The sequence below is a fragment of the Prionailurus viverrinus genome, chromosome B3 (assembly GCF_022837055.1).
Source record: "Prionailurus viverrinus isolate Anna chromosome B3, UM_Priviv_1.0, whole genome shotgun sequence".
NCBI lineage: Eukaryota > Metazoa > Chordata > Mammalia > Carnivora > Felidae > Prionailurus > Prionailurus viverrinus.
In genome coordinates, this window is record NC_062566.1 from 141,161,890 (window position 1) to 141,180,409 (window position 18,520).

The 18,520-nt window shown below is 44.6% G+C and overlaps 1 protein-coding gene across 10 annotated transcripts in view; it reads right to left on the reverse strand.

Annotated features, from left to right (window-relative positions):
* Positions 1-18,520, reverse strand: part of PPP1R13B (protein phosphatase 1 regulatory subunit 13B) — a 100,778-nt gene that overhangs the window by 27,683 nt on the left and 54,575 nt on the right. For all 10 annotated transcript variants that reach the window (XM_047864489.1, XM_047864485.1, XM_047864492.1 and 7 more), the window contains exon 4: positions 13,925-14,001. In XM_047864489.1, the coding sequence (XP_047720445.1) occupies positions 13,925-14,001 (77 nt within the window). The remainder of the gene's footprint in view (positions 1-13,924; positions 14,002-18,520) is intronic.

Genomic DNA, 18,520 nt, shown 5'->3' on the forward strand with positions numbered 1-18,520 from the left:
CGTAGTTGCAAATGGCAAGATTTCATTCTTTTTGATGGCTGACTTATATTCCAGGGTGTGTGTGTGTGTGTGTGTGTGTGTGTGTACATCTTCTTTATTCGTTAGTCGATGGACATCTGGGCTCCCTCCATCGTTTGGCTACTGTTGACAATACTGCTATAAACACTGGAGTGCACGTACCCCTTCAAACCTGTATTTCTGTATCCTTTGGGTAAATACTTAAAAGTGCAATTGCTGGGTCGTAGGGTAATTCTATTTTCAGTTTTCTAAAGAGCCTCCGTACTGTTCTCCAGAGTGAATGTACCAGTTTGCATTCCCACGAATAGTGTGGGAGGGCTCCCCTTTCTCTGAATCCTTGCCAACACCTGTTGTTTCTTGAGTTGTTAATTTTAGCCATTCTGACAGGTGTGAGGTGGTATCTCAATGAGGTTTTGATTTGTAATTCCCTGATGATGAGTGATGTGGAGCATTTTTTCATGTGTCTGTTAGCCATCTGGATGTCTTCTTTGGAGAAGTGTTTATTCATGTCTTCTGCCCGTTTCTTCAATGGATTATTTGCTTTTTAGGTGTTAAGTTTGTAAGTTTGTTTTTTTTAACTTTTTAAAAAATTTATTTTTGAGAGACAGAAACAGGCAGACCATGAATGAGGGAGGAGCAGAGAGAGAGGAAGACACAGAATCTGAAGCAGGCTCCAGGCTCTGAGCTGTCAGCACAGAGCCTGACACGGGGCTCGAACCCACGAACTGTGAGATCATGACCTGAGCCGAAGTCGGACGCTCAACTGACTGAGCCACCCAGGCGCCCCAGTTTGGAAGTTCTTTATAGATTTTGGATACTAACCCTTTATCAGATGTATCGTTTGCAAACATCTTCTCCCATTCTGTAGGTTGTCTTTCAGTTTTGCTGATTGTTTCCTTCACTGTGCGGAAGCTTTTTATCTTGATGAGGCCCCAACAGTTCATGCTTGATTTTGCTTTTGTTTCCCTTACCTTCAGAGACAGGTCTAGTAAGAAGCTGCTCTGACCAAGGTCAGAAAGATTGCTGCCTGCATTCTCCTCTAGGACTTTGATGGTTTCCTGTCTCACATTCAGGTCTTTTACCCATACTGAATTTATTTTTGTGTGTGGTGGAAGAAAGTGGTCCAGTTACATTCTTCTGCATGTTGCCGTCCAGTTTTCCCAGCACCATTTTTCTTGAAGAGACTTTTTTTGCACTGGATATTCTTTCCTGCTTTGTCAAAAATCAGTTGACCATACAGTTGTGGGCTATAACTTTATTATTATTACTTTTAATATTTATTTATTTATTTATTCATTCATTTATTTATTTATGTATGTATGTATTTATAGGCGAGAGAGCGCGCGCGTACACGCGAGAGAGTGCGCATACATACGCACACTGGCAGAGGAGAGGCAGAGAGAGAGGGGGAGACACAGAATCCAAAGCAGGCTCCAGGCTCCGAGCTGTCAGCACAGAGCCCGACACGGGGCCTGAGCTCACAGAACATGAGATCATGACCCGAGCCGAAGTCAGACACTTAACCGACTGAGCCACCCAGGCGCCCCTAAACTTTATTTTTAAGTTTGAGTGCAATCTCCCAAAAGTTGAAAAACTGGTGACAAAAATGATGCAGAAGTATAATTTACATATCAAAACCATTCCAAAGAGTGAGTCCTTTGCACTCCCCTCCTCACCAACAACACATACTGTGAAGCCTGCTTTTCCACTTTTGGCATTGGCAAGTACAACACACTCTCATTACATGACACTTTAGTTTCCAACTGCATCCACATATTGTTTATTATTTATGTAAGGACGTCTTCGTTGTTCAATTCATATATTTTATACTTGTGAGAATGATTTGGGCATCAACAGCTCACATTATTCATTCCAAGGATACATATTAGTTCTCTATTGCTGATAACAGGTCACATCTAAATTCACTGGCTTAAAACACAACCAACGTTCATTATGGCTCATAGCTTCTGGGGATAAAGGATTAAGGAACAGCTCGGCTGGGCAGTTCTGGCTTAAGATTTCTCATAAGGCCCAGCCAAATGTCAGGGTTGTAGCTGTCCTAAGGCTTGACTGGGTTTGGAGGAACTGATTCCAAGATGCCACACTCTCATGGCTACCAAGTGGACTCCTCACAGAGCTGCTTGTTTGTGCCTACTCACAACACGGTGGCTGGTTTCCCCCAGAGCAAATAATCCAAGACAGAGTGCCAGGGGGAAGCTATCTTTTTAGTGAACTAGCCTCAGAAGTCACATTGCACCACTTTCTCCAAATTCTATCTGCTAGGAGCTAGTCACTAAGTTTGGGAGAAAAAGAGGGGAATTTAACTCCACTTTGTGAAGAGAGGCGTTTTAAAGAATCTTCATATTTTATTTTGTTTTATTTAACTTTTATTTATTTTTGAGAGAAAAGAGACAGAGCATGAATGGGGAGGAGCAGAGAAAGACAGAGACACAGAATCTGAAGCAGGCTCCAGGCTCTGAGCTGTCAGCACAGAGCCCGACACGGGGCTCGAACCCATGAACCGTGAGATCATGATCCGAGCCAAAGGTGGACGCTTCGAAGTCGGACTCTGACTGAGCCACCCAGGCGCCCCAAGAATCTTCATATTTTAAAACTGTCACATCCATTTACTTCTATCATCCTATTATTTATTACGTATAGGAGTTTAGTTGTTATTCCCAACAGCAGTGTTACAATACAACAAAGAAAGAGAATGTTTATGTTATGGGCATATGTTTAAGAGAGCTAGCTAAGAGTGCAATCAATAGAGGTTTTAACTATAAATGCTGCTTTTATCCTCAATGCTTAACATATATTCCTTGGTAGTCAGTTATCAGAAAAGGCTAGTGGATTCTGTCAGCAATTAAATACCTACTGGCTAATGGGTCACTTCAGATGTCAGCTCTATTTTATCTTATTTTATTTTATTTTATTTTATTATTTTATTTTTTGGTATTCTGATTTTAATACTCAACTAAATAACCTCATCTTTGGTTATAACAGACAAGAACGTCACTATAATATTACTTGGGAAAAGAAAATTCCCTAAGCTTTCAAGTTGTGGTGAGACGGCATGCTGTAAGCTCAAGGGTCTGTCCTACTCATCCCTTTCTGGGCTCGTTTGCATGGAAAACACAAAGGACCTTCTGGTGGGTCTAGCCGCCCACCCGTGGCCTCCTCAAAGGAGCCCCGGTACCACTGTTCCCCCCGCCAGAGTCACACTCTGATTTGCATGGCATGCCAGCACTTTACCCGTGGCATGTGAGACCAAGCTCCTCCCTCTCCTTCCACCCTGGCTTCCTCCTAAATTTCTTACTTCTGTTAATGGCTGTAACATTTCCCCAGAAACCTCAGCCTCATCACTGACTTGAACCGACGTTGCTCAAAATAGAAGCTGCTGCTCAGTGTTGTCTCTCTCTCTCTTCCTCGTATCTGTGTCTGCCTCTCCATTCCAGAGCCGACACTTCCCCACCTTCACATTTTTGCTCAGATTATTCCTTTTGGCTACAGAGCCCTTCCCCCAACTTCCTAAACTCTACCTATCCTTCAAGATCTAGTGGCCATGCCATCTGCTTCCTGAAGCTTTTCCTGATCCTCTGCAGAACCTCTCATGCAATTGTTCTGACACTCAGGATCTGACATCACTTCCAGAGATGGGAGAGAACTCAGTATTTCATGCATTCTGAATTCCAGAGATTCAACAACACACAACAAGCACTTGCATATTAGATATTTATATAAACCTGAATTTATGGTTATCTTAGTAGACGTTTCCACAACCCTTATAGGAAAGTTCTTAAGCCTGTTTCACAGACGAGAAAGCTGAGCTCTGGCAGCGGGCTGAACAGCTCTCCCAAGCACAGGGGTGGGCCAGGAGCAGTGTCAGGGTCTCCGGATGGCAGGCTGCATGCTCTTTCCCTCACACGGGATGTACCGGCCTCCCATTTTTTTCTCACCAGGCTGCAGCACAGGCACGTATGGTTGCCCCTAAGTACCACTCATTTATTGTACCAAAGGGTAAATGCTCTACCAGATGCCATCTGATTTTAGTTTGAATCATATGAAAATGCTGTTTTTGTAGATCGAAAAATGTAGATGGTCAGACATCAGCAATTTCATATGGTTCAATGTAAGAGGAAAGGATTAATTTCCCCCACTGAGAATCATAAAATCTAAAGGTAACTTGATTCTAGCAAATGATAATAAAGAAATAAAACAGAAGAAAGAGAACTCTAGGCTACTCTATTTTTGGAAGATTATGAGAAATGACAAAATAGACTGCTCAGTGATAGTGCAGGGCTTCCTGGAGGAGGCATGCCTAATCATTGCTTGTACTGTTCCAGAGGAAGTCTAAAAAAGCCCAACTCCCTCTTTTTACTTTCTTGGGATAATTTCATATAAGCAGATGCACGTGAATTACAGGAAGGAATGAAGTGAAATCTCCTTTCTTCTAAATTGTAGTTTACAGATGTACCTTTTGAGCTTCTATCTCCATAACCTTGAAATTCTTCTTTCCAAATACTTCCTTTGAATGGAAGTCTCTCTCTGGGATTCCAGTTGTGGCAAGCAGTGACCTCACAGGGCTGCCTGCCTCCAGCCATTCCCACCCCCTGTGCTGCACACACAACTCCAACAGCACTAGCACCAGAGGGCTCCCTCCTGTCCTTCTCTCGTTTTTTTTTTTAATATGAAATTTACTGTCAGACTGGTTTGCATACAACACCCAGTGCTCCTCCCAACAGGTGCCCTCCTCCATGCCCATCACCCAACTTCCCCTCCCTCCCACCCTCCATCAACCCTCAGTTTATTCTCAGTTTTTTAATTTTTTTTTTAACATTTATTCATTTTTTGAGAGACAGAGAGAGACAGAGCATGAGTGGGGGAGGGGCAGAGAGAGAGGGAGACATGGAATCCGAAGAAGGCTCCAGGCTCTGAACTGACAGCACAGAGCCCGACATGGGACTCAAACTCATGGACCACGAGATCTTGACCTCAGCCGAAGTCAGATACTTAACCGACTGAGCCACCCAGGCGCCCCTATTCTCAGTGTTTAAGAGTCTCTTATGGTTTGGCTCCCTCTCTCTCTTTTTCTTTTCTCCTTCCCTTCCCCCATGGTCTTCTGTTAAGTTTCTCAGGATCCACATAAGAGTGAAAACATATGGTATCTGTCTTTCTCTGTATGACTTATTTCACTTAGCATCACACTCTCCAGTTCCATCCACGTTGCTACAAAAGGCCGTATTTCATTCTTTCTCATTGCCACGTAGTATTCCATTGAATATAAAAACCACATCTTCTTTATCCATTCATCAGTTGATGGACATTTAGGCTCTTTCCATAATTTGGCTATTGTGGAAAGTGCTGCTATAAATGCTGGGGTACAAGTGCCCCTATGCATCAGCACTGCTGTATCCCTTGGGTAAATTCCTAGTAGTGCTATTGCTGGGTCGTAGGGTAGTTCTATTTTTAATTTTTTGAGGAACCTCCACACTGTTTTCCAGAGTGGCTGCACCGGTTTGCATTCCCACCAACAGTGCAAGAGGGTTCCCGTTTCTCCACATCCTGTCCAGCATCTATAGTCTCCTGATTTGTTCATTTTAGCCACTCTGACTGGTGTGAGGTGATATCTCGGTGTGGTTTTGATTTGTATTTCCCTGATGAGGAGTGACGTTGAGCATCTTCTCATGTGCCTGTTGGCCACCTGGATGTCTTCTTTAGAGAAGTATCTATTCATGTCTTCTGCCCAGTTCTTCACTGGATTATTTGCTTTTCGGGTGTGGAGTTTGGTGAGTTCTTTATAGATTTTGGATACTAGCCCTTTGTCCGATATGTCATTTGCAAATATCTTTTCCCATTCTGTCGGTTGCCTTTTAGTTTTGTTGACTGTTTCCTTTGCAGTGGAGAAGCTTTTTATCTTCATGAGGTCCCAATAGTTCATTTTTGCTTTTAATTCCCTTGCCTCTGGAGATGTGTCAAGTAAGAAATTGCTGCGGCTGAGGTCAGAGGGGTTTTTTTCTTGCTTTCTCCTCTAGGGTTTTGACGGTTTCCTGTCTCACGTTCTGGTCCTTCATCCATCATGAGTGTATTTTTGTGAATGGTGTAAGAAAGTGGTCTAGTCTCATTCTTCCGCATGTTGCTGTCCAGTTCTCCCAGCACCATTTGTTAAAGAGACTGCCTTTTTTCCATTGGATATTCTTTCCTGCTTTGTCGAAGATTAGTTGGCCATACGTTTGTGGGTTCAATTCTGGAGTCCCTATTCTATTCTATTGGTCTCTGTGTCTGTTTTTGTGCCAATACCATGCTGTCTTGATGATGACAGCTTTGTAGTAGAGGCTGGAGTCTGGGACTGTGATGCCTCCCACTTTGGTTTTCTTCTTCAATATTACTTTGGCTATTCGGGGTCTTTGGTGGTTCCATACAAATTTCAGGATTGCTTGTTCTAGCTTCGAGAAGAATGCTGGTGCAATTTTGATCGGGATCGCATTGAATGTGTAGACTGCTTGGGTAGTACTGACATTTTACCAATATTGATTCTTCCAATCCATGAGCACAGAATGTTTTTCCATTTCTTCGTATCTTCTTCAATTTCCTTCATAAGCTTTCTACAGTTTTCAGCATACAGAGCTTAATACCCTACGGGATTAAGTCCCAGCTTGTGGCACAGTGAAGATCCCGCCGCTCCCTGACCAGAACACTTCAGCTCTCTTCCCTCTTCAGCATCACCCCCTCCTCGTCCCCACAACTTATGCTCTGTCGTCCCCACCGTGTTTCTCGATCTCTGCTTCTCAGAGCGCCTTGCGCTCTTCCCTGTACCTTTGCAGACTCGTCCGACCTCTGCGGGGAGATCTTCCCTGGTACCCACCTCAGTAAGTTAACCAAACCATAGCCTATTTCTCTGGTGCCTTGTTCTACTTTTACTGCGTTTCCCACACTGTACTGTGATTTGTTCACACACCTAGCTCCAAAAACACCGCTGTGGAATTTGAAACAGACTTCAAGTAGCCATCACCAAACACCTTGCTTTTAGATCTCTGGCCTGTCTAAAGCTCAAATAAATTGGACAGAATTGTTTTAGAATGAATAGAGAGAAATTCAAGCCTAGGTCGTCGTTATCTGAACAGGGTTTTGTTTGGTTTTGTTTTTTTAGTAATTTCTTCACCTGTGTGTATTTTACACATTCTTCTGTATATTTCACAATAAAAAAGTGTAAAAAAAATAAAAAATTAGACCAAACAGCCAGCATCCTATGTGGGAATGTAATCATAATGAGATATTTGTTTGAAACTATTAACTGATTTTTTGAAGTATAACTGGATTCTCACGTGTAATGTCACTCCAAAAATGACCAACATGCCTTAAAACAAAACTATGACAAAATAATTATGATCAAATCCATTTAATTTTTTTTTAATGTTTATTTATCTTTGAGACCGAGAGAGACAGAACACGAACAGGGGAGGGTCAGAGAGAGGGAGACACAGAATCTGAAACAGGCCCCAGGCTCCGAGCTGTCAGCACAGAGCCCGACGCGGGGCTTGAACTCACGGACCGCGAAATCATGACCCGAGCGGAAGTCAGCCACTTAACTGACTGAGCCACCCAGGCGCCCCTGAAATCCATTTATACCCACATAATCTTCTAGCACATTAAATCGCTTATCTTTCTGCCGTCTCCATGGTTATAAATGTTCAGGTTTGGAGGGCAAACGAAATAGGTGATAATGATATCAAGATAAATATTATAAACATGTAGACTTATTTGTATCCCAAAAAACATTCAGTGACATTGAGTCTTTCTAACACTTCACTCTATTCTGGAGCTGAAGTATTTCGTATTCCAACAATTACTAAGCCTCACAAATTACTAAGAGTCAACTTGTATCTAAAATGTATACTGGCTCCCCACCCCCTGTAATAGTACCGTAATATGCTATTTTATCCTACAAACGCGAATTACTCTTATGATTAAAACTCACCCAAATAAATTCAGTTTGGTTCAACACAGATTTATACCCAAGGCAAGCAGCTAGGAACGATCAAGGCTGGAAAGATCAGCAGGAAAACAGGGCTATCAAGGAACACAAATAACGCGAAGAGAAAAACCACCACACGCCGCCCGAGAGCTACAAGCAAAACACCACGGGAACTGCTCTGTGTCCGACAGCACGGCCCCCAAGACACACAGAACTGTACTCCTGATCACCGCACCTACAAGGTAAGATGAAACATAAACACCTATTTTTGACAGCATCGCTGGGCTGACACACCAGTGAGGAAGTTACAGAGACGTGGCGGAAGCTCTGGGCAACGACGGAACACTGAAGCTGGCTTGTACCCTGGGGCCTTGTGTCTTTGTGGCTCCCCCTCCCGCCTCCTCCTTGCACCCGGCTCCCAGGTTCACAGGCCACCACCGATCTATCTTCTGCTACTAGAGGTTGGTCCACATTTCCTAGAGTTTTATGCACAGAGAATGAAGCAGTTATGTACTTTGTGGTCTGGCTTTTCAGCACAGTGAGATCCGTCCATGCTGCCTCAGGTATCAGTGGTTTGCTCCTCATTACTGCTCGTAAGATCTCACCATACAGACGTGCAATGTTTTCTGTCCATTCACCTGTTACTAGACATTAATTTTGCCTCCAGATTTTGGGTACCACAAATCAAAATGCTATGAACATTCATGTATAAGTCTGTATAAACATTTGCTTTCTTTTCTCTTTGGTAAATACTCAGATCACATAAAAGATTCATGTCCAAGTTTTAAAGAAACTGTCACAGTTTTCCAGATTGTACCACCTTACATTCCCAACAGCAGTGTTTGAGAGTTCTGGGCTCTCCAGTCTCATCAACACTTCTTAGGATGAGTCTTTTTAGTTTTAGACATTCTAATAGGTGGTATTTCTAACAGTGTGGTTTTAAATCGTATTTTCCTAAAGACTAATGATGTTGAACATTTTTCCATGTGCTTACCCTAACATATATTCTTTGGTGAAACATCTATTCAAATCTTCTCCCTGTTTCTTATTTGTTTGTTTGCTTATTTATTTAAATTTTTAAGTTTTTTAGGGGGGAGAGAGAGTGCATGCACACATAAGTTGGGGAGGGGCAGAGAGAGAGAGAGGGAGAGAGAGAGAATCTCAAGGCAGGTACCCCCATCTGTTTCTTTCTAAACTGGGTTGTTTATTTTCTTATGGGTTTTAAGAGCTCTTTACATATTCTGGATACAAGTCCTTTGTCAGATATAAGATTTGCAAGTATTTTCTCCCAGATTGTGTCTTGTTTTTTTTGTAATAAATAATATTTAAAGTACATTATATATACTAAACAGCCAAATAAATACAAGTAAAGACACAATTCATTAACTGAAATATATATCCTAAGAAACTACCCAGAACACAACATAAAGAGACAAAGAAAGTAAAAACATAAAAGAGAAAGTAAGCAGGGTGCCTGGGTGGCTGGCTCAGTCAGTTCAGCATCCGACTCTTGATTTTGGTTCAGGTCATGATCCCAGGGTCATGGGATTGAGCCCCATGTTGGGATCTGCCCTGACAGCACAGAGCCTGCATGGGATTCTCTCTCTCTCTCTCTCTCTCTCTCTCTCTCTCACTGCCCCTCCCCCCACTCTGTCTCTTTCTCTGTCTCTCTCTCAAAAATAAACTTAAAAAAAGAGAGAAATTGGGGCACCTGGGTGGCCAGTCAGTTAAGCCTCCGACTTCTGCTCAGGTCATGATCTCACGGCTAGTGAGTTCGAGCCCCGCCTCGGGCTCTGTGCTGACAGCTCAGAGCCTAGAGCCTGCTTCCGATTCTGTGTCTCCCTCTCTGCCCCTCCCCTGCTCACGTGCTCTCTCTCTCTCTCTCTCAAGAATAAAACATTAAAATTAAGAGAAAAGGAGAATAAAATGAAAGATATAACATGTCTAATAAGCATTCCAGAAAACAAAAATAAGAATATGGAAGAAGAAATACCTGCACAGATAATAGTAGAGAATTTTCCAGACATGTTGATAGATGGTAACACTCAGAATCAGTATACTCAACAAATCCCAACAGGGAAAACTGAAAGAAATCCACACCTCATCTTGCTTACAATGGAGGATTATTTAATCCTAATGTCCTTAAATCCCCAAGCCAATACATGACAGTAAAGGGATTTTGGCATCAAATAATATAAAACCACAGAAATAAACTAACAGGAGAGGAGACAACAAAAATGGTCAGAAGTGAACAGACAGCAGCCACAAAATAAGCACCCTAGCAGACCTGAGACACACTTGAGCTAGACGAGGGGAGACTGGACAGTCCCAGGTGCATCACACAAGAGTTACGTCTTCAAACTGGCAACCTTTGACTCTAGACGTGGAATCTACAAGTTTATTCTCTAGACACTTGAAATGTTACTTGATTTGGAGACACCAGGCACAGGTGAGTCCCAGGTACCATATGTTACACAGGGGGACCAAGTCACAATATTAATAACAAATACTTCCAGAAATAAACTCTCACATTTATGGCTAATTTTGATTTGACAAAGGTGCCAAGACAATTCAATGGGGAATAACAGTCTTTTCACCAAATGCTGCAAGGGTAACTAGGTATTTTTACAGGCAAGAGAACAAATCCAGACCCTACTTCATGCACCATACACAAAAATCAACTCACAGTACATCACGGACCCACATCCAGGAGCTAAAACTACAAAGCGCTTAGAAGTGGGGGGTAGGGGACGGATCAACTGGCCTCAGCAGCTTACCACACGTACTGGAATAGGGCAGGAACTGACTCACAGAGAAAACAGGAAAAAGCACTCCCAGGACACCTACGTGAAACGGTGCTGGACAGAAGCATCCACACCACAGACCTCAAACCGCTCTCCTAACAGGCCTGCTTAAAGGCGAGCCCTGGGTTGCCCTCTGGGAACTCAGATTGGGGAGGGATCCCACCATTCCCAGAAGTGACGAGAGGCTCGCTGAACCTAAAATGTTTGTGCGAGTAATATGGTTTGTGTTAAATACTTGCTTCCTTCTGGGAGTCTGGTGCTTTCCTATTTGCTACAGAGAAGCTGCCCACAGGACTGGCTCTTAGTAGGGACCCCGGGCACTGGGGCTCTACTGAGCTTCCCTGGTCGACAATGTGTCGCACCTGTCGTCCTAGCTGGTGGTTGGGAGGACTGAGCGCATCCCATGTGGCTCCACCGGGGAAGGACTCTTAGAAGCTGGTGCCTGGTGTCCTCAGACTTCGTCCCACACAACTCTGTGTCCTCTCACACAGGAAATCCCAGACGTGAGCACAGCTAGATCCCGAGTCCTGTGGGTCCCCCTGGTAAACCACTGAAACTAGGGGTGGGCCTGGGGAGCCCTGACACAAGTATATACAATGAGGAAAAAATCCATTTGCCTTTATATTACATAGTTAAACCAGATCTCCAAAGATGTTGGACAAGTTCTTTTTTTTTTTTAAATAAAGTTTATTTTGAGAAAGGGAAAGAGAGAGGGAGGGGCAGAGAGAGAGGGAGATAATTCCAAGTAGGTTCTGCATTGTCAGCACAGAGCCTGACGCGGGGCTTGAACTCACAAACCGTGAGAGCGTGACCTGAGCCAGAATCAAGGGCTGGAGGCTTAACCGACTGAGCCCCCAAGACGCCCCTGGACAAGTAAGTTCTGAATGCTTAAGACAGTGTGTGCATGTAGCCTGGAGGTTCCCAGACTCATTGAGCCGAAAGGCCAGTGGTCTGGGCATTTCTTTCTCAGAAAACCTGACTTGCTGACCTGCGACTTTTGGACAGCGGAAGTCCCCACCTTCTTGCCCCAGCAGCTGCTCATGGGCACCAATCATAGCAACTCGGTTTCCTGTCCTCTTTCAGCCTACACACCCTCCTCCTGCAGCTGCTGCTTGATCTACTCCTGGACGCTGCAGCCCACAGAGCAGAGGGTTCTCTGTCCAGGGTATATACAAAACAGTTTGGAAGAAAGAGGTTTTTAACATCTTATGAACTTTAAAACTGCACGTGAAAGTGCTTTGTAGACAGTAAGGACTCTGCAAATGTAATGCGTTATTGGGCTTAACAGGCAGGTGTGTGTGCCATAAAATACAGCAGCGTCTTTGATGTGATGCTGCCAGTGCAAAGTTACATCCCCTGACGGCTCTCTGCCTTCCTCTAATTAAAAACTCACATAAAGGCTACAGACACATTTTTAATTTTGCTGTCAGGTTTCAGTTTTGTTGATCTTGAGACAGAAATATCATCTCTCCGTGAAGAAACAACTTCATCAGGGAAAAGATCACAGACCCATCACGTGAAAACATCAGAAGTCACTTTAGGACTGGAATCCTCTCCTTCTGAGTCCCTTCCCCATATCATATGCACAACCCCGACTTCGATACAGAGCACCTAACACTCGATAGATTTAACCTTCCCTGAAGTTCAGGTCACGGGCAATCTTAGAACTCAAAAGAATCTTTGCAATTCGGCTGCACAAGTTCTGAATGCTTATGACAGCGTATGCATGTAACCTGGAGTTTCTCACACCAGACAGGGCAACACGGTCATGTGGGGAGCTTTCCAGGCCCACCCCAGACTCACCGAGCCAAAAGTACTGCCCATTTACCGGGGTCTGGCCATTTATTTCTTGAGACTTCCTGAAGCAGATATGCCTGGCAGAACCTCACAGAGGCTCTAGATTTGAAGGCAGGAGAAGAGGATTTGTGGAACGGCCTTTAGAAATTGGAGGCTAAGGAAGGAGAATCCATACCCTTGACACCAGGAAGAGTTCTGAGTGGCACAAGGATTATGAGGTTGGAGGCAAGGAAAAGAAAATAGAATCTAGTATACCATCTGGCTCTGCAGAATCTAAAATAATAAACACTACTGAATGGTTTTCAAGAGGCTTGGACAACAGCACAAATATCACCAACCTCGACAACATAGAAGTATAACCGCATGAGCTAGCAGGTAGGAGGGAAGGGGAAGTGGAAAAAAGGGGAAAGGTGCTAACACCCTCATCTTACAGAGAGAGAGGAGGAGGAGGAGATCACCTGAAGTCACAACAGTAGCCCATAAAAAAACAAAAGTCACATTTCAGTCATACTAAGTTGGCAAGTAGAGAGGCAGAGCCACTTGCTCAAATGTAGCTAGCTCGAAGGTTCTAAAGCCCATGCGGGACTATGGGCCCTCCACGCTCCGGACCGTGTGCTCTTTCCCCACGTCTGGCCGTGCAAGCTCTGTGCCAGGAGGTAACTCGCCCAAGGTCACGCACCTGGTTGGTGGCAGAGCCAGAAAAAGACGCGAGGTCTCTAGCCCGAAGATCATGTGGAAAAGTCATTACTAAGATTCCAGAAAGATCACATCAAAAACCCCTCTCGTTCTTCATCGTGCTCTCACTCACCTCCACGCCCTCATTTCCGCTCACACTCGCAGCACACGCCAACATTTCCTAACGCTGCTCCCCCACGGGGACTCGTGCCCTCCCTGCCCACCCGTCAGGCCTGGTCTCCCCCGCGCCACGCCATCTGACGAAGGAAGTCCTCTCCGCTGGAGGCGACGATGAGGAAGACTTCAACTCACCAGCCATTTTGTCTTTCAGAGCCTGACAGAAGGATTAAGACATCAACATGAAGCACGAGGCAAGTCTGCCCGTTCGCCTCTTAGACACGGAGGCCATCGCTCCCAGGGCCCGGGTCACTGTCACACGCACTGAGGAAAGCTGCTGCCGCTCAGCTGTGCACGGGCCACACTGTTAGAACCGGTAAGACCACCAGAGACGCTGCAGAACTTCACAAGTTTGGAAATATTCCATGGAAATGACACTTTCTACCCCCAAAGGAGTTCTTTAAAAGTGAATTATAATCCAACCCCGTTAGTACCTGTAAAAAGCAATTTAAAAACTTCAATTTGATTCGCTATTACTTACGCCATTTTCTGTGCGTTTTTCTGCAGGTACATTTATTACATTTCTCTGAGTTCTCTGCTCTTGGGTCTGACGGCCACCTGAAGAAATGAGAAGGCCAGCCTTACTAACAGACGTATTAGTACGATGATATCCTCCCATCCCTTCGCTTATTTATTCAACACAAGTATAAATTATCAGGCTGAACAATTCAACACTTAAAACAGTTGAAAAAATGCTTTATAATTAATTCTTATGAAGTTGTTTACGTGAAACTTTTCTCTCTCCTATTTTCAGAATCTTGAAAATGACTTACATTGAAAGATTTCTAACACTTAAAAATGGTCAAGATGGTAAGTTTGATGTTATATGTATTTTACCACAACTAATTTTTATTAAACATTTCTTAAAGACTTTTATATTTTATCAGGGACTCAAACAGAACTGAATATCCAGAAATCACACTGGTGCACAGAACTGATCTTCACTGACAGGGTCCCCACTGACATGGGGCACCAACACAAATCAGGCAGTCTTAAGAATTCTTCTTTATTCCATAAAAATTCCAATGTTTCGGGGAGCCTGGGTGGCTCAGTAGGTTAAGTATCCGACTTCAGCTCAGGTCATGATTTCATGGTTCATGAGTTCGAGCCCTGTGTTGGGCTCTGTGCTGACAGCTCAGAGCCTGGAGCCTGCTTTGGATTCTGTGTCTCCCCCTCTCTCTTTGTCCCACCCCTGTTTGTGTTGTCTCTCTCTCTCTCTCTCTCTCTCTCTCTCAAAAATAAATGAATAAACATTAAAAAAATGTTTCCCCCAAAAGGCTTCAAATTTAAACTGGAGAAATTATATGTCCTGTCATATTTTTTAAAATATATATATTTTTTTAATTTGAGAGAGACAGCACCTGAAAGGGGGGAGAGGGCCAGAGTGAGAAAGAGAGATACACTCCCAAGCAGGCTCGTGGAGCCCGACACAGGGCTCAATCCCACAACCCTGGGATCACGACCTGAGCTGAAATCAAGAGACGGGCACTCAACCCACCGAGCCACCCAGGTGCTCCTGCCCTGTCGTATTTTTGTTTTTTAAACAAAATGAAGCATGCTGCACAATTGTGCACCTGGTGACTCTGAAGTCACAGAGACCAAGGTCTTTGGTGTGTCCAGTGCCTGCCCCTACAGCTATTACTTAATGTAACTGGAGAATTACTGCACTCCAGAGCCTACTTTAGTACTTAAAATGCACGACTTCAAAGGCACATAAACCTCATGTTTAAAAAAAAAAAAAAGAAAAAGGAAAACACTTTTGTTCTATATCTTTCCTATTACTTTGAAAATTTGCAGAAAAATGCTATAATGGAAATATGACTCGCTTCACCTTAAAGCATGCATTCTCAAAGACAGTGAATTGTCCCCAAGGGGGCAAAGACTGGTTCTTGGGGGAATAGAAATATCTTACTCTTTTTATGTATTCAGCAGAGTTATATAGTACATAAATATATAGTACATCTGATGGGGAAAGATGCAGGACAAGTAACAGAATATTCGAAAAAGGGTCCTTAGGGAAGCGGAAATTCAAAAAGAGGTTAACCAAATATTTGTGGCATGGCACGCAAATGAACACAGGCATACGGTATACAACAGCCATTTCACGGAATCTAGAGTAGTTTCCTAGTAGCAGGAATCACACACGCACACACGTGCACACACACACACACACACACACCCCCACACACACGCACTTCCCTTAAACTGTGGCATCTACCAATATACGGGGTTAGTTAAATTCTTAGTTATTCTTGGTATTTTTAAGGAATAACGTGTTCAGGTTAATTTAATATTTCATCATTTCTGCCTCTTCCAAACAACAGGCTATCAAGAAATTAGAATACTATGAGACACACAACATGAAAATTATACCAAGTGCCACTTAATCTTTGATGGTAAAGAAACCTGAAGACCTTGCAATTTAGAGTCAGAAAATAATGAATCCTAAGAGGTGACATTTAGTGAGCACTTTGCAGGTCACCTCACTAACACCAATCACAGCCCTATGCACCCTGCAGATGAGGAGACGGGGCGCAGGGATGGGAAGTCATTTGCCCAAGTCCCACGCTAAGTAAGCAGCCTCGCTCCCAACTCCAGTGCACCGGCCCCTGGGGTCTACTCTGTGCTCTGCATACGGCCTTCATCGAGTTACTTTCCATTCCAAGCTTGTCCCCGAAGTGTACAGGTGATGGGAAGGGAACATTCTCTACGCTCTCCTCTAGCTTCCAAATAGAGAATCTTTACCATTCTGGTGAGGCAGGTCTTTTACTTTTTGTTATGTATCTTGTAGTTCTACACGATAAACACTCAAATGTAATTAATTAATCCCTTTTTTTATTTTATTTTTTATTTTTTTTATTTATTTTTTATTTTTTTTATTTTTGGGACAGAGAGAGACAGAGCATGAACGGGGGAGGGGCAGAGAGAGAGGGAGACACAGAATCGGAAACAGGCTCCAGGCTCCGAGCCATCAGCCCAGAGCCTGACGCGGGGCTCGAACTCACGGACCGCGAGATCGTGACCTGAAGTCGGACGCTTAACCGACTGCGCCACCCAGGCGCCCCAATCCCTTTTTTTTAAAGCTTATTTTTGAGAGAGTGAGCGAGTAAGTGAGCGAGCAGGGGAGGGGCAGAGAGACAGGGAGAGAGAGAATCCCAAGCAAGCTCCACGCTGACATGGGGCTCAAACTCACAAACTGGGAGATCACGACCTGAGCCAGAATCAGGAGTCGGATGCTTAACCACAGACGTTAATCCCTTTTAAATAATATCAGTCGGTGACAACTACCTTGTACTCAGCTCTGTGGGAAGCACAGAGGAAACATGAGCCTTGGATCCTCAACTCTGGCTGCTTAAAGTCTGAACTGGAGGAGCAGCTCAGTGAACACGAACAGAACGGAACAAAGCACCTGTTTTACGTGCCGTGCCGTCTCCTTCCTTGGGTTCTGAGACAGGGGCGCAGTATGCCCAAGCACAGGCAGAGAAACCAGGGCCGAGGGGAGAGCACGGGGGGCAGCGCGTGGGGACGGCCTTGTGATTTGGGGACAACAGAGAATGAAGATGCCAGAAGGGACGTGGCTGAAACGGAGAAAGAAGGGGCAGGGAGGCTGAAGAGGTGGGTAGGGTCCTACTACAAATGCCACCTAAGCCAAGCTGAGGAGTGCCGAGTAGGATGCCGGAAGTTCTGCAAAGCCATGAAAGTTGTGATGAACTTGGTTCTTCCAGTGCTGCCCAACAGTCCCAGCCAGCCCGGGTTGCCCCGTGAATTCCCCATCACCGCACCTTCCTGGGATCTTCCTCATCCCGGTGCCCTGCATTCTCCCCTCCGCATCCCGCTCATCCCTCAAGGTCCCTAGTCTGCCTTCTCTAAATACTCTGCTCTGTGCTGACGGCAGTCTCCTTCATGCCATGCAGCTCAACATCCTCTCCTCCCATCTGTGGACCTGCTGTGTCAGCACCACTGGGCTGAGCAGTGCTGTGGGGTGATGATGAAGGTCCACCGGAAGGTCAGCGTTGTCACCTTTCTCGCGCCTGAACAGTTCTCTTTAAGTATCCCTGACGCTTCTGAACTCCGTGAGGTGAGAATAAGGCCTTACCCCCATCCCTCCACCCAGGACATTAACGGGGAGGTACACATACTGTGTTAGTACGAGTAAATCACAAAACCTTTAAGTTAAGTGTAGCCAGGCCCAAGAGGGATGTAAGTATTTGGAGAGCTCAGCTAGGGAGCTGATACAAATTCTCCGCACGAGAATAGCACTTCAGCTGTCAGCTAGTCTAGCCCTCCTTCTTGGGAGGCTTTTGGGCAGAGAGGCAGGGCCCTCGGCTAAGGCAAAAGCGGACGAGGAGCTGGATCTGGTCTCCTGACTCCAGATGGCCAGCAGCAGATAGAAGCAAGCCCAGAAGTGAAGGTGCATTGTAAAAACAGCACTGAACTCCACTTACAACCGTGGAAACATGATTTTAAAGTAGCTGGTAGCTCATTCTAGGAGCAGAATGTCTTTTCTGATAAAATACAAATAAAAGGGAATCATGTGCAATAAGGGAACATTCTTTTTACAAAAGGATGTCACTTTATTGTTTATTCTTTATTTTTTTTTTTAAATTTTTTTTTTCAACGTTTATTTATTTTTGGGCCAGAGAGAGACAGAGCATGAACGGGGGAGGGGCAGAGAGAGAGGGAGACACAGAATCGGAAACAGGCTCCAGGCTCCGAGCCATCAGCCCAGAGCCCGACGCGGGGCTCGAACTCACGGACCGCGAGATCGTGACCTGGCTGAAGTCGGACGCTTAACCGACTGCGCCACCCAGGCGCCCCATATTGTTTATTCTTTAAAAAAATTTTTTTAACGTTTATTTATTATCGAGAGACAGAGAGACACAGAGCATGAGCAGGGGAGGGGTAGACAAAGGGAGAGACACAGAATCCGAAGCAGGCTCCAGGCTCTGAGCTGTCAGCACAGAGCCCGACGCGGGGCTCGAACTCACAGACCGTGAGATCATGACCCGAGCCGAAGTTGGACATTAACCGACTGAGCCACCTAGGTGCCCCTCGTTTATTCTTTTTAAATACCGGA